The sequence below is a fragment of the Prionailurus viverrinus genome, chromosome C1, assembly GCF_022837055.1.
Source record: "Prionailurus viverrinus isolate Anna chromosome C1, UM_Priviv_1.0, whole genome shotgun sequence".
Classification (NCBI taxonomy): Eukaryota; Metazoa; Chordata; class Mammalia; order Carnivora; family Felidae; genus Prionailurus; species Prionailurus viverrinus.
This window is the reverse complement of record NC_062568.1, coordinates 115,038,121-115,056,787: the sequence shown is the minus strand read 5'-3', so window position 1 is coordinate 115,056,787 and position 18,667 is coordinate 115,038,121. Positions and strand designations below refer to the sequence as shown.

General features: G+C 44.0%; 1 protein-coding gene across 2 annotated transcripts in view; it reads left to right on the top strand.

The window, feature by feature from the left end:
• The window catches only part of SLC22A15 (solute carrier family 22 member 15), an 81,786-nt gene that overhangs the window by 13,942 nt on the left and 49,177 nt on the right, over window positions 1-18,667 (top strand). For both annotated transcript variants that reach the window (XR_007154814.1, XM_047871170.1), the window contains exon 2: window positions 1,833-2,045. Coding sequence is in view for 1 of the 2 variants with exons in the window: in XM_047871170.1 (XP_047727126.1) it covers window positions 1,833-2,045 (213 nt within the window). In the remaining variant the exon portion in view is untranslated. The remainder of the gene's footprint in view (window positions 1-1,832; window positions 2,046-18,667) is intronic.

Here is an 18,667-nt window from a genome sequence, read left to right as displayed (position 1 = left end):
AGACTGACCTGTGGTGGCTGGGTACCTCTCGGGAGGCCCACCGTCATTTGCCTCAAAACAGATTGGGGCTGCCTCATATCCTCGCAGCCTCACAGAGAGTGCAAAAATCACACCCTGGGTTTTACGTTAGCTTTCCCTTATGACACACACAATGGCATGACTTCCTTTCTCTTTCCTTGACGCTAATTCCATCATTTACTTGTGATAAATTACTCTGCCTTTGGCATTTTAGCTTATCCACTTAACAGCTGAATATGCCCCTACACCGTGGTGTGGAAGGAGCTCGGGGTTCACTGATGGATGGAGCCGAAGCTGTTGGCAGATCTCCTCCTTTTCGTGCCTCAGTCAGCACATCCGTCCAGTGGGGGTGTTACTATATGCTATAGCGAAATCACAGCTTCGTGCTTTGTAAAACGCTTATTGTGTTTAAAGGTATTTTAAGATACCAGGTTCTAAATTAATGGGGATCAGTTCTTAAAATAAGAGTTCTTCCTTAGTGAGACAGTTCTCACTGGAACAGACTGATTCTGTGTTTTCCGAATTCATTTGAAGCTTGAAATAATCATCCGGCAATGAGAACTAATATAAATGGAAATTCATAGCATATAAAGGCTGCATAGGGCTCAACAGCTTGTAAACCCGATTGTGAATAGCTGTAAGGCCCAGAACAATCAGAGGCAAATGGCATATGTGCTCAATAATTATTTCTTGAATGAATGAGGGAATTTTTTTTTTTAGGGGAACAACTATGTTTAGATTAAATAATGATTAAGTAGAGCTAAGGGTTATAAAGTGAGTATTTATTATGGGATTTTGAATTTCTTTACAGCTTATGAAAGTTGTCTATTATGTTTTAATATAGTATCTACTTGGGAGCCTGGGTGGGTCAGTTGGTTAAGTATCTGACTTTGGCTCCGGTCATGATCTCACGGTCTGGGAGCTCAAGGCCCCTTGGAATGAGCTCCACTTTTCTCTCTCTCTCTCTGTCTCTCTCTCTGCCCCTCGCTTACTTGTGCCTCTCTCTCTTAGAATAGAATAGAATAGAATAGAATAGAATAGAATAGAATAAAATAGTGTCTACTCAAGTACATATTATGCTTACCTGCTTTAATAAAGTATTTTCATTTGTGTTCTCTGTATATATGTGTTATCTATCTATACTACGTCTCTCTATATATATTCTCTTCCTATATATACTTTTTATATATACTCTCTATATGTACTCTATAAATGTTCTCTCTGTATATACACACTATATAGATTCTTTGTCTCTGTGTGTATATATATATACACTCTATATGAATATGCTCTCTCTATATTCTTTTACTATGTATGTATATTCTCTCTCTGAGAGAGAGAGAATATATGTGTGCTGTTTTCTGAGACATTTAACTGTGCCACAAAAGGTTTTGTTTAGATGGTGAATCCAAGGCCAAGATACTCTTGGAGCCTGGTGCCTGCTTATCTGAACTGAGAGTGTAGTGTTTCAGAGCCGTAATGTCCCCCGCCCATCCCCACCTTCGCCAGTGTCATACTGTCATCCGTGTGCAGGGTCCTGGGCATCAGATGTGTCTCAAATGTAGAGGAGACCCCCTCCCCCCCCCCCCCCCGAAAAAGCCTAAGGTGCTTTACAAGTGGGATTGCTAATGATGCTGTTGGTAGTAGATTGGGAAGCTTCCTTTCCAAGTTTCTCTCCTTTGCTTCTGATGTGTCTGGTTTTGTGTAGCTCACGAAAACACAAAAGCAAGAAACCAAGAAACTGATCTTGCGGGGCTTGTGAGCCTGCTGATCGCGAGCTCAACACTGATGGGTTTGTATGTTTCCTCCTTCAGCTCTATGTGGCCACGGAGGCCATCCTCATCGCACTGGTGGGGGCCACGCCGTCCTACCACTGGGACCTGGCAGAGCTCCTGCCCAACCAGAGCCACGGCAACCGGTCGGCGGGTGACGACCACGCCTTGGGGGACTGGCTGCTGACTGCCAACGGCAGCGAGGTCCAGAAGCACGTGCACTTCAGCAGCACTTTCACCTCCATCGCCTCGGAGGTAACACCAGTGGTGACCGTCGGGAAAACAAGATCACGATCGCTGGGTGAACGTTTCTCCTGGTCCAGATGGAACCATTTTTCTGTCTTGTTGATTTAAATGTCAGCCACCTCTTCAAATAGCTGTCGGGTACATTGGAGAGTTTAAAGGAGAATGTCGTATGGGAACACATTCTCTTTCCTTCTTGCTACAAACAGGAAAAGCATGAGCCTCACCAGACTGGTTAGATGAAGTACGATGTGCACTCCGGAAGAGCCACATTCCAATTACAGTGTCCTTTTATTTTTATTTATTTATTTACTTTTTAAAGTTTATTTACGTTTGAGAGAGACAGAGACAGAATGCGAGTGGGTTAGGGGCAGAGAGAGAGGGAGGCACAGAATCCGAAGCAGGCTCCAGGGCTCCGAGCTGTCGGCACAGAGCCCGACACGGGGCTCGAACCCACGAGCTGTGAGATCATGACCTGAGCCGAAGTCGGACTACAGTGTCCTTTTAAAAAGTGAATTAAAACTCTCATTTCTTTTTCTTATGTACACAAAAATTAGCCGAGTCAAGAGACAGAAATGTGGTGACTGTCTACAACATCCACAGTTCGTGTGGATTCAGTCCAGTCCTGTGTGTAGACCACATGGGGCCCCTTGACTGTACAATATAGAATATAGGTGGGACCGCCTCGTGTGTGCAGGAAGCCTTACTTTGAAGGGGGCTTTGTGGCCAAGATAGTTCTGGTAAGGATGGCACCTTCTGGGCCAGCCCCAGGTACATAAACCAAGGACGGATAGTCTGGTGAAGGAAACCCTGGCGTAAGAGGGGCACGGCTCACGCTCAGCCGGAAAGCACGTGTACTGGTTGTTAAAAAGCTGACATACTCAGTCCTTTGCCTGCTCCCCACAAGATATCCATTTGCCCACCACCACCCTGGCCTAGCCCTTGGTCCCGGTGATCTCGTAACCATAGAGTTAATGCCTGGTGGGCATTGCCCCAGCTCCGGGTGCTGACTGTCATGCCAGTTAGCTGCCCCCAGATCCGTTTGGCTGCCCCCCTGCAGGGCTACCAGAGTGCTTGCCAGCTGCCCTGCCTGCATCCCCTGCCCAACCTCCCGTGTGTGTGTGTGTGTGTGTGTGTGTGTGTGCGCGCGCGCACGCGCGCACCATGGCATCAGCCAGTCTTACCTGTTGCTGACTGTTTTGATTATCACCCTTTGGGCAGGACGTGCCAAAAACAGAAGAGACACGAAGGGGCTATTTGCTTGGCCTTCCCTTAAAAGTTTCCATTTGAAGGCCTGATTACTGGGTTAACGTTCCGAGCTCCTGCCAGGTAGTATATTTTCTATGACAACAATCCAGTCACGTCACCCCTCATTCAAAACCTCCCGCGATTCTCCCACTGCACACAGGAAACCATGAAACCCACTTAGGGTGTTACATTCAAGGCCCTTTACCCTCCACAGCTGTGGCCCGGATGTACTTTTCTAGCCCCACCTGCACTTCCCTCTGCCTCCACTCTTTCCCACCCAAGCCCTGAGTGCTTGGCCTACCTGTTACCTCAGTAGGTAACTGACCTCGGAATGCCCTAACCTCACCCTTGTGTCCACCTGGTGAAATCCTAACCTTACCCTCTACTGCTCACCTTGACTGTCTGTCGCCTTCCCTGCGATGTCCTTTCCAGTCCACTCCCCAGAAGAAGCAAATACGCTTGTTTCCGCTGCGGTAACATTTTGTGTGCACTTACGTCACCCACGGTAGCTTGCGGTTCAGCTCTGTTTCTTTTGAAGTCATTTGAGGTCAGAAACCATATTTTGGTCATCTTTGTACTTCTGTGGCCTACTAGCAACAATGACCATCACCACAAGTGCTAACTGAGTACCACGACTGCTAACCTATTGAAATAGCAAGTAGCACTGTGGAATGATGACTAACTATATGCTAGGTGTTGTGATCTGCACCCTGAACTCATTAACCTTCAGAATAATTTATGAGGTCAACGTTGTTTCCCCCATTTTACAGGTGAAGACATCGAGGCATCTTGAGGTCAGGTCAGCTCAGAGGGTCAGAGCTAGATTTGAAGCCAAGTTTGTCTTAACTGAGAGGCCTATGCTCTTAATTACTCTACTTTTTGGAAGCCTATCCCGTACAAATTGGTATGCACATCTCTTAGTTCTTTGATAGGTAACGGTAGCCAAAGAACTTAAAAAAATGTTTTTTTAGTTTGGAAATAATTTCAAACTGGCAAATTTCAAGACTCATACCGAGAATAAATACCCTTACATCCTTTAGTTTCACCTATCATTACTATCTCCGTTTTTTTCCAAGCCTTTTGAAAGTTCCATATACCATACTGTTGTTCCTTTTTGCCCAAATACTTCTGCGTGTACTTCCTAAAAAGTAAAGGAATTTTCTTACATAACCACAGGACCATTACTAACTTCAAGACATTTATCATTGGGGCACCCGGGTGGCCCAGTCCGTTAAGCGTCCGACTTTGCCTCAGGTCATGGTCTCAAAGTTCATGAGTTAGAGCCTGCATCAGACTCTGTGCTGACAGAATTCTGTTCTGCTTCAGATTCTGTGTCTCCCTCTCTCTCTGCCCTCCCCTGCTCATGCTCTGTCTCTCTGGCTCTCTTCTCTCTCTCTCAAAAATAAGTAAACATTAAAATATTAAAAAAAAAAAAGAAGTTTAACATTGATTCTATATTTTAATCTACCATCCATACCCAATTTTGTCACTTGACCCAGTACTGTCCTTGCTAGCACTGGTTTCCCCCTCTTATACTCAGTTCCGTTTTAGGGTCACATGTTAACACTTAGTTGTCATGGCTCTTAGGGTCTTTTCACCTTCAGCCTTTTCCTTTTATGACATTGATACTTTTGAAGAAGACATACCTCCCCTCTTTTTAAAAATAAGAATGTTCTCCATTTTGGGTCTGTCTGATGATTTCTCATTAAGGTTACGCATCCGAAGTCAGAATAGTAATAAGTAATATGCCCTTCTGGGTCACATACGCTATCCATCTGTCCCTTTTTGGTGATAATTTTGATCAGCCACTCCGGGTATTGCTTGACTTTTCCCCTGTCCAGTGAACATTCTTTTCATTTCCAGGAATATGTAATCTATGGAGAATCACTTCAAGATTATGCAAATGTACTCTTATCAGAACCCCCCGCTCCAAATGGAGCATCTTTTCATGATGCTTTTGTAAACCAAGCTAAGACTATGATGGTTGCAAAATGATGATTTCTTTACTCTAGCACTTCCTCCATATTTACCAGTTGGCATTCTGCCCCCCCCCCCATTTTTTTGAAGTATAGTTGACCTATAACATTATATTACTTTTAGGTGTACAACATAATGATTCAATGTTTGTATGCATTGCAAAATGATCACCACGGTAGGTCTGGTTAACATCCATCACCATCCATAGTTACAAAATTTGTTCTTGTGAGGAGAACTTTTAAGATGTATTCTTTTAGCATCTGTACATTATTATTATCTGTTGTCACCAGGCTGCTCGTTACATCCCAGGACTTACGTATTTTATAACCTGAAGTTTGTACCTTTTGAACGCCTTTACCTATTTTACCCACCCCCTCTACCCCCTCCCTCTGGCAATCACCAGTCTGTTCTCTATATCTATAAGCTTTTTTTTTTTTTAAGATTTCCATGGCATTCCATTTTTAGCTGGAAGCAAAACCCTTTCTTTTCCCTTGTCCATCTGTATGCCTGCCTGTCTGTCCCTATCTCTCTATCTCTCTATCTCTATCTCTATCTCTATCTCTATCTCTATCTCTATCTATGTATCTACCTATATATCTATCATTAGTATGTACTTATTGGTCCCTGTTCTTAATTGTTTATAATTTTTTACCATCTTTAATTATTTTGGTGCTCAAATTATCCCCAGTTTACCAGTAGGAATCTCTTCAAGCTGGCTCTTGTGTCCTTTTTAAAATATTTATTTATTCATTTATTTACTCATTCATTCATTCATTCATTCAATTATTTGTTTTAAAGAGTGTGCAAGTGGGGGAGAGGGGCAGAGGGGGAGAGAGAGAATCTCAAGCAGGCTCCATGCTCAGCACGGAGCCCAACACAGGGCTCTATCCCACAACCATGAGATCATGACCTGAGCCGAAATGAAGAGTCAGACGCTTAACTGACTAAGCCACCCAGGCGCCCCTCTAATTTTTTTTAGTTTTTATTTTGAATATGTATTGAATTTTGTCAAATAGAGCAATTTGCAATGTTTGACATCAATTGCAGTGATTATGTGGGGTTTTTTTTCACCTTCTACTATGGTGGGTTGTCCTGATTGACTTTCAAATATTGAACCAGCTTTGCATCTCTTGATGGCATATTCTCTGTATATATTGCTGAATTCTGTTTGCTGATATTTTGTTAAGAATTTTTGCTTCTGTATTTACGAGAGATATTGATCTGTTGTTTTCTTTTTTTGGACCTTTGTCTGGTTTTGGTATCAGGGTGCCTTCATAAAATGAATTGGGAAGTATTCCGTTCTTTTCTGTTTTCTGGAAGTGATTGGGTAGAATTGGTGTTAGTTCTTTAAATATTTGGTAGAACTTTCCAGTAATATCATCTGGGCTTTTTTTTTTTTTTTTAGATTTCTTTTTTGGGAGTTTTAAAATTATGAATTCAATTTTCTTAAAGGTTATGTAGCTGTTTAAATGATTTATTTTGTATTGTGAGTTGTGGCAATTTGTGCTTTTCAAGGACTTGGTCCATTTCGTCTAAGTTGTCAGATTTACGTGTGTAGAGTCGTTCATTGTATTACTTTATTATTCTTTTGATGTTTGCAGAGTCTGAAATGAAATCCCCTCTTCTATTACCCGATCTTGGTAATTTGTGTCTTCTGTCCTATTTAATTACTTGTCAGTCATACAAGCTTGTCAGTTTTACTGATTGTTTTAAAGAACCAGCATTTTGTTCATTGATTTTTCCCTGTTATTTTTCTATTTTTAATTGTATTGATTTCTGTTCTTACCTTTATTATTTCCTTTCTTGTGCTTGCTTTGAGTTTCTTTTTCTCTTTTTCTTTTTTTTTTTTTTTTTTTTTTTTTTTTTTTTTTTATTTTTTTTTATTTTTTTATTTATTAAAAATTTTTTTTTTCAACGTTTATTTTTTTGGGGACAGAGAGAGACAGAGCATGAATGGGGGAGGGGCAGAGAGAGAGGGAGACACAGAATCGGAAGCAGACTCCAGGATCCGAGCCATCAGCCCAGAGCCTGACGCGGGGCTCGAACTCACGGACCGCGAGATCGTGACCTGGCTGAAGTCGGACGCTTAACCGACTGCGCCACCCAGGCGCCCCTCTTTTTCTTTTTAAGGTTATAGAGTTGGTAGCCTAGATTTTTTTTTTTAATTTTTTAATGTTTATTTATTTCTGAGACAGAGACAGATCATGAGCGGGGGAGGGGCAGAGAGAGAGACACAGAATCAGAAGCAGGCTCCAGGCTCTGAGCTGTCAGCACAGAGCCCGACGCGGGGCTCGAACTCACAAACTGTGAGATCATGACCTGAGCCGAAGTTCGTTGCTCAACCGACTGAGCCACCCAGGCGCCCCTGTAGCCTAGATTTTTAATGAGTCTTCTTCTTTACAAATGTAAGTATTTTAGTGCTATAAATTTTCCTCTCATGACTGTTTCAGCTGTGTCCCACAAATTTTGGTATGTTGTATTTTTATTTTCATTTAGCTCACTGTATTTTTTTTCCTCCTTAAGACTTCCTCTTTGATGCAATGGTTACTTAGAAGTCTCTTGGTTAGTTACCTAGTGTTTGGAGATTTTCCTGTTAGCTTTCTGTTTTTGCTTTCTAGTTTGGTTCCATTATGGTCAGAGAACAGTGTGATTTCAATTTTTTAAAAATTTGTTACGGTTTCCTTTATGATTCAGGATGTGGTCTCTTTTGGTATATGTTCCACTGGCACTTGAACAAACTGCTGCTGTTATGTGGAGTGTTTTATAAATATTGTTTAGATCCTGTTGGTCAATGGTATTGTTGATTTCTTCTATATCCTTGCTGATTTTCCGCCTAGTTGTTCTATATTGTTGAGAGAAGAGTATTTATGTCTTCAATTATTATTGTAGATTTGTTGAATTCTCCTTTCACTGCTCCTAGTTTTTCCTTCATATATTTTTTAGCTCTGTTGAGTCTATACATATGGATGATTGCTATGTCTTCTTGATGGACTTTTTCTTTTTATCATTTTATAATGTACCTTTATGTCCCTGGTAATTTTCTATGTTCTGAAATGTGGTTTGATACTAATCTAGCCACTCTTGCTTTCTTCGATTAGTTTTGTTAGCATGATATGTATTTTTCCACTTTACTTTCAACTTGTCTGTGTGTATGAAATTAGTTTCTTGTAGACAGCACATAATTGGGTCAGGTTTTTAAACCCACCCTGTCAATCTCTGTCTTTATTTATATTTTTTATATAATTTACATTTAATATAATTATTTATACGATAGAACTTACCTCTTCTAACTTATTATTTTTTATTGTTTTCTGTTGTTGGTTTCTTTTCTTTGATTTTTCCAGTCTTTCTGTAGGTTATTTGAACATTTTTAGAATTTATTTTGACTTATCTATGGTATTTTTTATAGCTTTTTTAGTGATTGCTCTTGACATTGCCTTATATTTACATAACTTATCACAGTCTATTGATGTCATATCACCAGTTTGAGTGACATACAGAAATTCTACTTCACTGTATATTCCTTTGCCCTCTCCGGTGTATTTATATAATTGTTCTAAATATTTTTCCCACATACTTTTAGAACCACATTACATAGTGTTATCATTTTTGCTTCAGCCATCAAACGTAATTTAGAAAACTCAAGAGAAGGAAAGTCTAACATATTTACCCCAGTTTTTTCTTACAGTGCTCTTTTTTACTTCCTGATGTTCCACGATCCCCTTTTTATGTTTTCTTCCTTTTTAGAGAACTTCCATTAGCCACTGTCTTAGGGTAATTGTGATGCTGGCACATTCTCTTAGTTTTCCTTCATCACTTATTTTCACTGGTAATAAAATTCTTGGTGGACAGTTGATTTCCTTCAGCATTAGAAACTCCTGTGCCACTTCCTTCAGGCTTCATGGCTTCTGATGAGAAATATGGGGGTATTTGAATTGCTTTTTCTTTTTTTTTTTTTTTCCCTACAGGGAATTTCCCTCTTCCTACTTTCAAGATTTTTTTTAGTGTTTTAGTCGCTAGTGTTTAGAAGTCAGATTATGATGTTTCTTGGTGTGAATTTCTTCAGGTTTATCCTGTTGGGGATTTACTGAGCTTCTTGGATCTGTAGGTGTATGGCCCTTGACAAATTGGGAAATTATCAGCTGTTATTTATTCAAGTACTCTGTTTTAACACTTTTTTCAATGATAATTCATTTTTGAGAGAATGAGAGTGAGTGAGCATGAGCGGGGGAGGGGCAGATAGAGAGGGAGACACAGAATCGGAAACAGGCTTCAGGCTCTGAGCTGTCAGCACAGAGTCGGACACGGGGCTCGAACCCACGGACCGTGAGATCATGACCAGAGCCTAAGTCAGACGCTTAACTGACTGAGCCAGCCAGGTGCCCCTCTTTATTTATTTATTTATTTATTTATTTATTTATTTATTTATATTTATTTTTAATTTTAAGCTTATCCTCTTCCCCTTTTCCTTCCAGAACTCCAATGACAGAAATATTAGGGTTTTTTTTTTTTGCTCTAGCCCCATAGATCTCTGAAGCCTTGTTCATTTTCTTCTGTCTAGTTTATCTTTGTTTTCATATTGGAGATTTTCCTTTACTCCATTTTCACCTGTATTGATTCTTCCCTCTGTCTCTTTCATTCTGCTGTTAAACCCACTCATTGCGGTTTTTTAGTTCTAAGCTTTCCATTTTTTTCTTTTTTAGTATATTCTCTTTATTCGGTGAGACTTTCTGTATTTCCGCTGGGTCTATTTTGTCATCTGTTTCAAGCATGTTTGTAAGTGCTCCTGGAAGCATTGTTATGATGGCCGCTTTCACATCTTTGTCAGATAGTTCTAACATCTCTGCCATCTCAGTAGTTGTCTTTTTGTTTTGTTTTGTTTTCATTCTACTTTGAGATTTTCCTGGTTGCTGGTATCACAAATTATTTTTGTTTGAAACCAGCAGTTAGGGGGATTATGTTAAGAGATTCTGGGCCTTAAGTAAATCTTCCGTTTCAGCAGACTTTCTCGGACACAGTCCTGGCCCAGGAAGAGGGGAGAGGGGCCTCATTACTGTCACAAGGTGTTGGAAATCCCGTCTCCCCGTGAGGTCGCACCGCCACCAGTGGTGGTGGCGGTGGTATGGAGGGTTCCTACTGCAGGTGGCAGGAATGATCGTGCTGGCTCACCTGTTTTTCTTTTTCTGACACACCCAAGTGGAGTAAGGTAGGGTCACTTATTACTACCCAGCCTGGGGGGAAGGGTTAGTTTCCCCACTTAGCCTTCGCTGTGGATGGGGTTGGGGCCATAGTTGGTTTTTGTTTCTCATGGTGGTGATTGGCCAGAATAAAACGGTTATAATCTAACAATGTTCTGTCTTTCTGGGCTGCCCCTTTCCCAGGCCTTTGGCTGGAGAAAGTAGGTTTTGTTTGGGGCTTCTTTTGTAATTTTCTTGGCATTTCTAAGTTGCTGTCTTCTTCAGTCCCCAGTCTTGGGCATGTGAGGCAAAGAGAAACCCGGGGAACTCACCACTGGCTCATTCCTTGGGTCCCAGGGTCTTGGCTGGTCTTCCCTCCGTCTTTCAGAGTTCTTTTATGTTTGCGTTATACCCGATGCCCAGGGGTCTTAGTGGTATCTACTGGGAGAAACAAGGAAAAGTACATTTATTCCATTTTCCTGGAGCTGAAAGTCCTCCTGTGTCCTTCTGATGTGCCCATCATTTGGGGGGGGGGGAGTTGAAAAAATTTTGGCATAACAAGATATTTCAGGTTCATCTTTTACCCCACCCCCCACCCCAACTGTGGAATTAGTCATTTCTCCAAAAAGCCCTTGTTCTGTTTATAAACAGTCCTCATAGGATTTTGTGGTGGGTGAGAGCCATAAGTCTGCCCTCTAACAAATCCATTACCATATTAAACTGAAAGTGGATCTCGGACCAGATTCTGCCCCATATAGAAGCATTTATCAACTTAATTCTTATTATCAGAGAAGCACAAAATAAAATATCTTACAGGCTTGAGAAGTCATAGCTTTGTGGTTCTGTCGGTACTCTACAGTTTGCATATCAGGTCACTACAGAAAAACTCCAGTTTTCCATAGTGAGAGTACTGACACTTCCCCTCCCTGTCAGCATCAAGCAAGCAGAACCATCCAGAATTCGTATTGTCTCAGGACCAAGGAGGGAGTTGAGCCGAGGGCATCACCCCTTTATAAAGAATACAGAACACACTGGATTATCCCACAAATTCAGGGAAGGGTAGTGAATGTCTCTAAAATATATTGACCTAATTTATATAACTTGGGTGTCTCTAATTTCACCAGAGGTAACCTGTTTTTTAGGATCATATCATTGCTAGTCAATAGGCCACTGCTTTAATCAAGAAGAAGCAAAGGAACCATTGCTGATAGAGACAGTGATTAAAGTCCTTGCAGGACCTCGCTCTGGAGAATGGGCCCACTGACCACCACTGGCCAGTACAGCCTCCACTAGAATAATCTTGGTACCAGATGGGAGCTTGGCCTAAGTAATGTTTATGCAGAATATCCTAAGGTATGTACTTCATACTTTAAAGTAAATTAAATACCATAGCAACACCGTGCTTCAGCACAGACACTCAACACATTTCAATGGAATTGAATTAAATACTAATGAAATCTATAATTAGGAGCCCTTCCAGATATTATCAGAGGGACCCCATTATTAGCAAATATTCCTTGGGCAACTACTACTCACCTGATGCTAGATAAGGCCTTGATATGGGCCAAGGAAGGAGAGTGCCGTCAGAAACTACGCTCCAGGCCAGCAGGATTGGGCGCCCTGGTCACCAGCGTACCTCCTGTGCTGGTGCCCAGTGGCTCACCCCCTTCACAGTGCTCGACTGGAGGCTGAATAGGGAAAGAAGGGAGTCCCAGGGGCTACTACTCCCAAGATAAAGAGTTGGTAGATGCAGGAGAAATGGGATTAAATAGCTTTCCCAGCAAGTGCTGATGATGTTTAAAGCAGCTCTGAAAAAAAAAAGGATGATGGGCTAAGATGGCTTCACCTTACCTGCCTGTCATGTCCCCTTCTAACGACCACTGGGGCACATCTGTGAATCACTGTCTCTCTCGCCATCTGGCTTCATCAGACTGGAACTGTGTGCCTGTCTCCCTCCCCTCCCCACCCCCCTCTCTCTTGGTCTCTCTTTTCTCTCCTTATTTTTTCCCGCTCTCTGTCATTTTGTCTCTCTGCACCTGTTTCTCTCTATCCCCACCTCTCTCCATCTCTGCCTTTCTTGTTATTTACCTCCCGTTTCTTCCTCTCTGCCTTTTTCTGTGTCTCTATCTTACTGTCTCTGTCTTGCCTTTCTCTTTTCTCTGACGTTTCTGTCTCATTCTCTCTGCATGTATCTCCCTGTTTTTCTTTTTGTCTTTCATTCCTCCTTCCCCACCCTGTCTCCCTCCTTCCTGTTACTCACCTGTCCTTTCTCATTCCTGAGATGTATGTATTTGGCTGTATATGCTGCTATCCATCTTGATTATTATGTCTTCTCATTATAGATTTATAGATGCCTGCTACTTTCCTCCCGTGGTAGAGAGGCACACATGAGGTTCCTGTCCCATCAGGAGGTCAGTTATCTACCTCAGAGGTGTATCTCAAGGCACAAATATTCTCTGTGCGGACAGTGATCCTTGGTCTCCAGCAGGTGCCCCGAGATGTGTCCAGAATGGCGGGCGGCGGTGGGGCTGTCCAGCTGCACAGTTGGAGATATTGCTGCACTGCTGCTCTGTGGGCACCTCCAGGGGGTGGACGGGTTATCCCGCATGGGGACGGGTTATCTTTGGGGCATCCCAGATGCTAAATCGGCTGCTTCCGGCCTGAGTGGGTTCATGATGCTTCGCAAGGGCGGCCGTGGCCTGCCCACTCTGCTGATGGAGGAGTGCAGGTGGCATTGCTGGCCGCATAACGAGACAGAGGTCCACGGTCCTCACGGAATCCTCTGCTGCAGTGAGACCATTCCACGCAAAGAGTTTGTGGGTGCTGATGAGTTTTATAAGGTTCGGTGGGTAGAGGAGAGTGAAGAGGCAGGTAACTGTGACTACTTTATTTTGCTCTTATGGGAGAGGCTGTCTCTCTCAGAGACCTTCCCCATGTGCTGCTTTGTTAGTCCTGGCCGTAGCCCTACCCTATAGATGAAACAACTGGTGGGCAGAAAGTTGAAGGAATTTGCCCTAAATCACGTATTTAATAAGTCACCGGTCTGGGTTCGATGAGCCCATATTCTTTCCACTACTCCAGTGATTTTCAGGCTTGTTTTTTTTCAACAGACAGAAGCCTTTAGGTTTAACGTCTTCTCAGTTGGCATTTCAGGATTTAAAATAGCTAGGTACTTTGCTGCTGTCAGTGAAGAGAAGCGAGATCAAGGGCTTCCATACCCCCATGGCCCCCAGCCGCCCTCCACAGCCCCAGAAGCACTTCCATGTGGAACAGAGGGAGGAGCTTGGCTCTGCCTGGGAAGAGTGGCTGGAGGTATGGGTCGGTGGGTTGGTGGGAATGAAGGTCGGCCAGGTGACTGTGAGATGATGGCGCATGGTGCATACATGTTGGGTGGAAAGCTAAGCAAAATAAATCCTCACCGAGCCCGGGCTGCCCGTCATCTGCTTGGATTTGCCTCTGAGAGAGTGAATTCTAAGGAAGAAGGGCAGACAGTCACAGCGTGTGCATTGTGGCTCGCAAATTAAAAATATCAGAATTCGTGAGCTCAGAGTAGCTGGTGACTCACTCAGTGTCACACTGTAAATGGAGGAGCCGGGCCACAGATTCCTGTGGCCCTTCCACTGTGGCATATGACTGAGGTAGAAGGTAAGAGGGAGGGGGCGCCTGGCTGGCTCAGTCAGTTAAGCTTCCGACTTTAGCTCAGGGCATGATCTCACGGTTTGTGAGTTCGAGCCCCATGTCAGGCTTTGTGCTGACAGCTCAGAGCCTGCATCCTGCTTCAGACTCTGTGTCTCCCTCTTTCTGCCCCGCCCCTGCTCATGCTCTGTCTCTCTCTGTCTCTCAAAAATGAATAAAATGTTAAAAAAAAAAAAAAGGGAGGAGGGGGTCAGCCCACCTGCAAATCTTTCATGAGTTTGCTGTCCCCAAGGTGATCATACAACTCTCAGGATGTTTGTAAACATCTCATGAGGAACCTGGCCAGTGGTTCCCCCCCGCCACCAAAAAACATAAAACAATAAATCACACAAGTACTGTCAAAGTAGTAACGATTCAGTTAAGCCTCAGTAATTGTCAAGCCCAAATAAACTTACTCGTTTCCTGATACAACAAAAAATAGCGAAGGAGAATTAAGTCAAACGAGCGACAGTCTCCCTGCTCCTCGGGGGTCCACCTGCATCTAGACTCAGCGGCTGGCTGCCCTCGTGTGGATGGTACCACACACCTCTCTCCTCCAGCTTATTCAGGCGGACCTGAGAGGACGCTCTCTGCTTTGCATTTTTAGTGCAGATCTCATGTTTTCCCTTTTATTTTGAGGTGCAAATAGAGTGTGCAGGCTGCGTGCCCTCCTACCCACTGCTCGGGCCGTGGGCGTCTCGTGTGAATTCCCACACTCTCCTTCCGCCCCGGACATCAGAGCCCTGTGTGGGTGGCGTTCCAAGTCCCGGGGGTGGTTCAAAGAGGGTGCTATGGGCGGCTTCCAGGTTTCTTGCCGCTGCTACCAAAATGACAAGAGTCAGCAGAGAAGCAGCAGCAGAGGGAAGAACAGAGAGAACTAGGCTGATGGAGCAGCCGGGGCCACTAGTGGAGGGCAGGATGGCGACCGCAGCCACACCCTCGCCAGCACCCCTTTAGGAGCTGCTGGTCTCTGCACCCCCAGATGAGGTCATCTTTATTTCAGCGGATGCGGTCCCCAAGCACACCCTGCACTGACTGTCAGCATGCAGTCCATTTTAATGGCCTCTGTAGGCTTTCCTACAGTTGCTCCTCCAAATCTCCAGGGGGGTAGCATTGAAACTGGCACCTGAACTTGTCAGGTGACTTACCCAGTAGTTGGTAAATACCCTTAAGATGCAGGTTTGTGGTATATAGATGCTGTATGGTTCTGATAGAAATTATTTGGTGTAAAATAACCAAATTTGGTATTTGGTTTAAAAAAAAACAAGCATAAAGCCTGTTCACCTCTCACCTAATCCCCCTGAAAATAAATACCAGGATGGAGCCTGTAGAGCTCTATCGTTTCAGGAGACGGTATTCAAAATACGTACTTTAAAACTCCCACCCGGTACCTTATTCCATTCAGGTCAGGGCTTACAGAAGTTATTCATGGAAGGTTTGGGGAAGGGTGAATAAAAGGTTACATAGATGTGATTAACTTGGTATTAATGCAAAAAAGAACCCCTCTAATCTAGGAGCTTTGACTATTTCACAATGAGCTAATAGGCATTGGGGTGAATTTATGTAGCAAATTGCTGTCTGCTGTATTCAAATTATTCCCTGAGCTCTGACTCATTCAGAAAGTACCAAATATCACAGAGACACACAATTATCATGCTTAATTAATGTTTGCAACCGAAAAGAGTAAGGTTGAAATCTTTAATATCATTGTAGATATCGAAGAACTGAAATTGACTGATTATTATCTTGAGATTAATATATTTTCCCCAAGCCATACCCTCGGGTCAAAGGACCGAGTATTAAAACTATTTGAAAAATTCACTACAATAATTGCTTTAGGGGCTAATTTTTTTTTTTAATGTCTTGCTTCCTTATGCCTGCACTACTGATTGTTATAGCCTGCACACTTCACCCATTAAGTGGTAATTCAGAGTGACAACTACATTGAAATGAAGCAAGTTAGTTAATCACCATGAAACTGTTCCTGAAATACCCTGGCCAAGTACTCCCGAATCACTGGAGGCCTCTGATTACCGCATTTTCTACTGAAGTGAGATTTTCCTGCACGAGGCTGTAAATATTTTTATGGGACATACAGGACGGTGGAGGGCTGAAATTTGGTTGGACTTGGTAGCAGAGAATCCAGAATCTTCTACGGAGCCACCGTAACCAGCACTGTGCAGAGCCCTCAGGGATGTCCTGCAGGCGTGTCAGGGAAGCTGCTGACAAGCCGAGAGTCTGGGTAGGGCTACAGCACTTCTAATATGACTTGATTTTCCCTAAAGCGGGACTTCCAGTGACAAAGAGCTCTGTCAGAAAACACATGCCCAGTCTTGTCTGCTCATTCTGGCTAGCCTGCCAGGACTGCTGGGAGTAGAAGGTAGGCTGTGCCACGGTTGGGGGGGGGGGGGGTCTGTTCCCCCTCTGGGGAAGTCCGAGTCGGGGCTCGTGGTGGACACCAAGCTTGTGAACAAGTTCACCTTTCCCAGAGACACAGAAGCCAGGCAAGGGGCTTGGACGCGACTCTGAGACCTGCCACGGCCCCTGCCTGGCTTGCGGGGTCACTGATGGTCTGTGGGTTGTTCACGGCAGCATTCTTACCCCCCGCAGACCCTCCACACTTCTCTCAGTGCAGGTATTTGTGGACCGCTCACAGTGCTCGCCCAAAGCAGGCTTTGGGAAGCGTGTTTCAATGGAACAGACTTTGCCTTTCTAGGCAGAAAACTGCCATCGTTTGGGAATTGTTTTTTTCCTCCATAGTTTTCTTTCTCATTAATGTAGAGGCTAGCGATAAAGCCAAAGTATTCTCTATGTCCTCTAGGAGACCCCTCTGATTCCAGATCTCCCTCTCCCTTCCTGTCACGAGAGCGCCACTCAGTGGCCCCTGGGTGACTGGTAAGGCCGTTCCTGCCCTGCCTGTCCATAAACGCACAACTCAATCCTTGAAGTCGTGACATTGAGATATTGTATATGAAGATGCCTGTAACCCACATCATTCACTCTTGTAGCATGAATAATTCAGCATATATTTAATTAGTGCTGGTCCTGACAGGTAAGCACTTAGACGCAAATAGGGCTGTAAGAAGCTCACAGCATCCTACGCGAGAGACAAGGAAATGTGTAATTCACCAAACATCATACTTGAAGCCAAAGTAGGGAGGGAGATGGACCCACTCGGTGGACCAGGCAGGGCCGTGAAGGGTGAACAGGAGCCCACCAGGGACGAGGGGGGCTGGGGTGAGCCGGGGGAGGGCTGTACTGGGAGGGGGCAATCAGTTCCTAGAGGTGCCAGGCTTCACGCAAAGTCAAGTGATGAATGTTTATTTCCCCGTGGGGAGCCGTGCCCTCCATGGGCCTTGCAGGGCAGCGGCTCTGTATTATTCACATGTGAGTGAGGGATTATTCGTTTTCACCACTGAGGGCCAAGACAAGGACAGGCACGCACAGCCTCCTTAGGGAAGGGAAATGACCCCCTGCTTGGAAGAGCTTAGGCTAAAGGATTTTTGTTTACATAATGTGTTGTCCCTTCCATTAGAGTCATCTGTGGCTACAGCATGTTTCCAACCCTCATTCCGTGGAATGTCACCCTACAATAGAAGGGGGAGGAGCGGGCAGTTCAGATCACAGGAAAAAAACCGAAGCAGAGACAAGACCAATTTGTGCATTGACAGAGCCGGTGAGAAGTTGCCCAGGGCAGAGGCTGGGTGTGTGACTCAGTTCTCAGAGTTAAGAGGGTCTCTTCTTGCCTATTCGTCTCCTGATAGCCCTGACCAATTTTTGGAAGCATCTTATAATGTGTTCTAGTGCTGTACGGAGGGGTGAGGTAGCATGGGGCTGTTCAGCAGAGGGAAAAAGCAAGCTAGCGAAAAAGCTCCTTTGTGTCATGTGGGTATATGAGGATGTCAAAGACTACATGATAAAAGTTCATTTAAAAATACAGAAATTGGGGGGCACCTGGGTGGCTCCGTCGGTTGAGCGTCTGACTCTTGGTTTTGGCTCAGGTCATGAATCTCAGAGTTCATGAGTTTGAGCACCGCATCAGGCTCTAGGCTGCCAGCATGGAGCCTGCTTGGGATTCTCTCTCTCCCTCTCTCTCTCTGCCCCTCCCCTGCTTGTGCATGCGCTCTCTCCTCTCTCTCTCACCCAAAATAAATAAAAAATAAACTTAAAAAATGTATAGAAATTTGGGGGCACCTGGCTGGCTTGATCAGTGGTACATGCAACTTTTGATCTTGGAGTTTGGGGTTCGAGCCCCACATTGGGTATAGAGATTACTTAAAAAGTGTAAAATATTTTTAAAATATACAGACATTTTAAGTATTTGTATTTAAAACATGCACCATGGAATGAGATAAATCCCTCCCCTGCCCACCCTCAAAAACACTTTGGAAGTTGATTGATTTATTTTTTGTTAAGATTTATTTATTTTTGAGAGAGAGCCCAAGCAGTGTAAGGGTAGAGAGAGAGGGTGGGGGGACAGAAGATCTGAAGCAGCCTCTGTGCTTACAGCAGTGAGCTCAACATGGGGCTCGAACTCACAAGCCTTGAGATCATGAC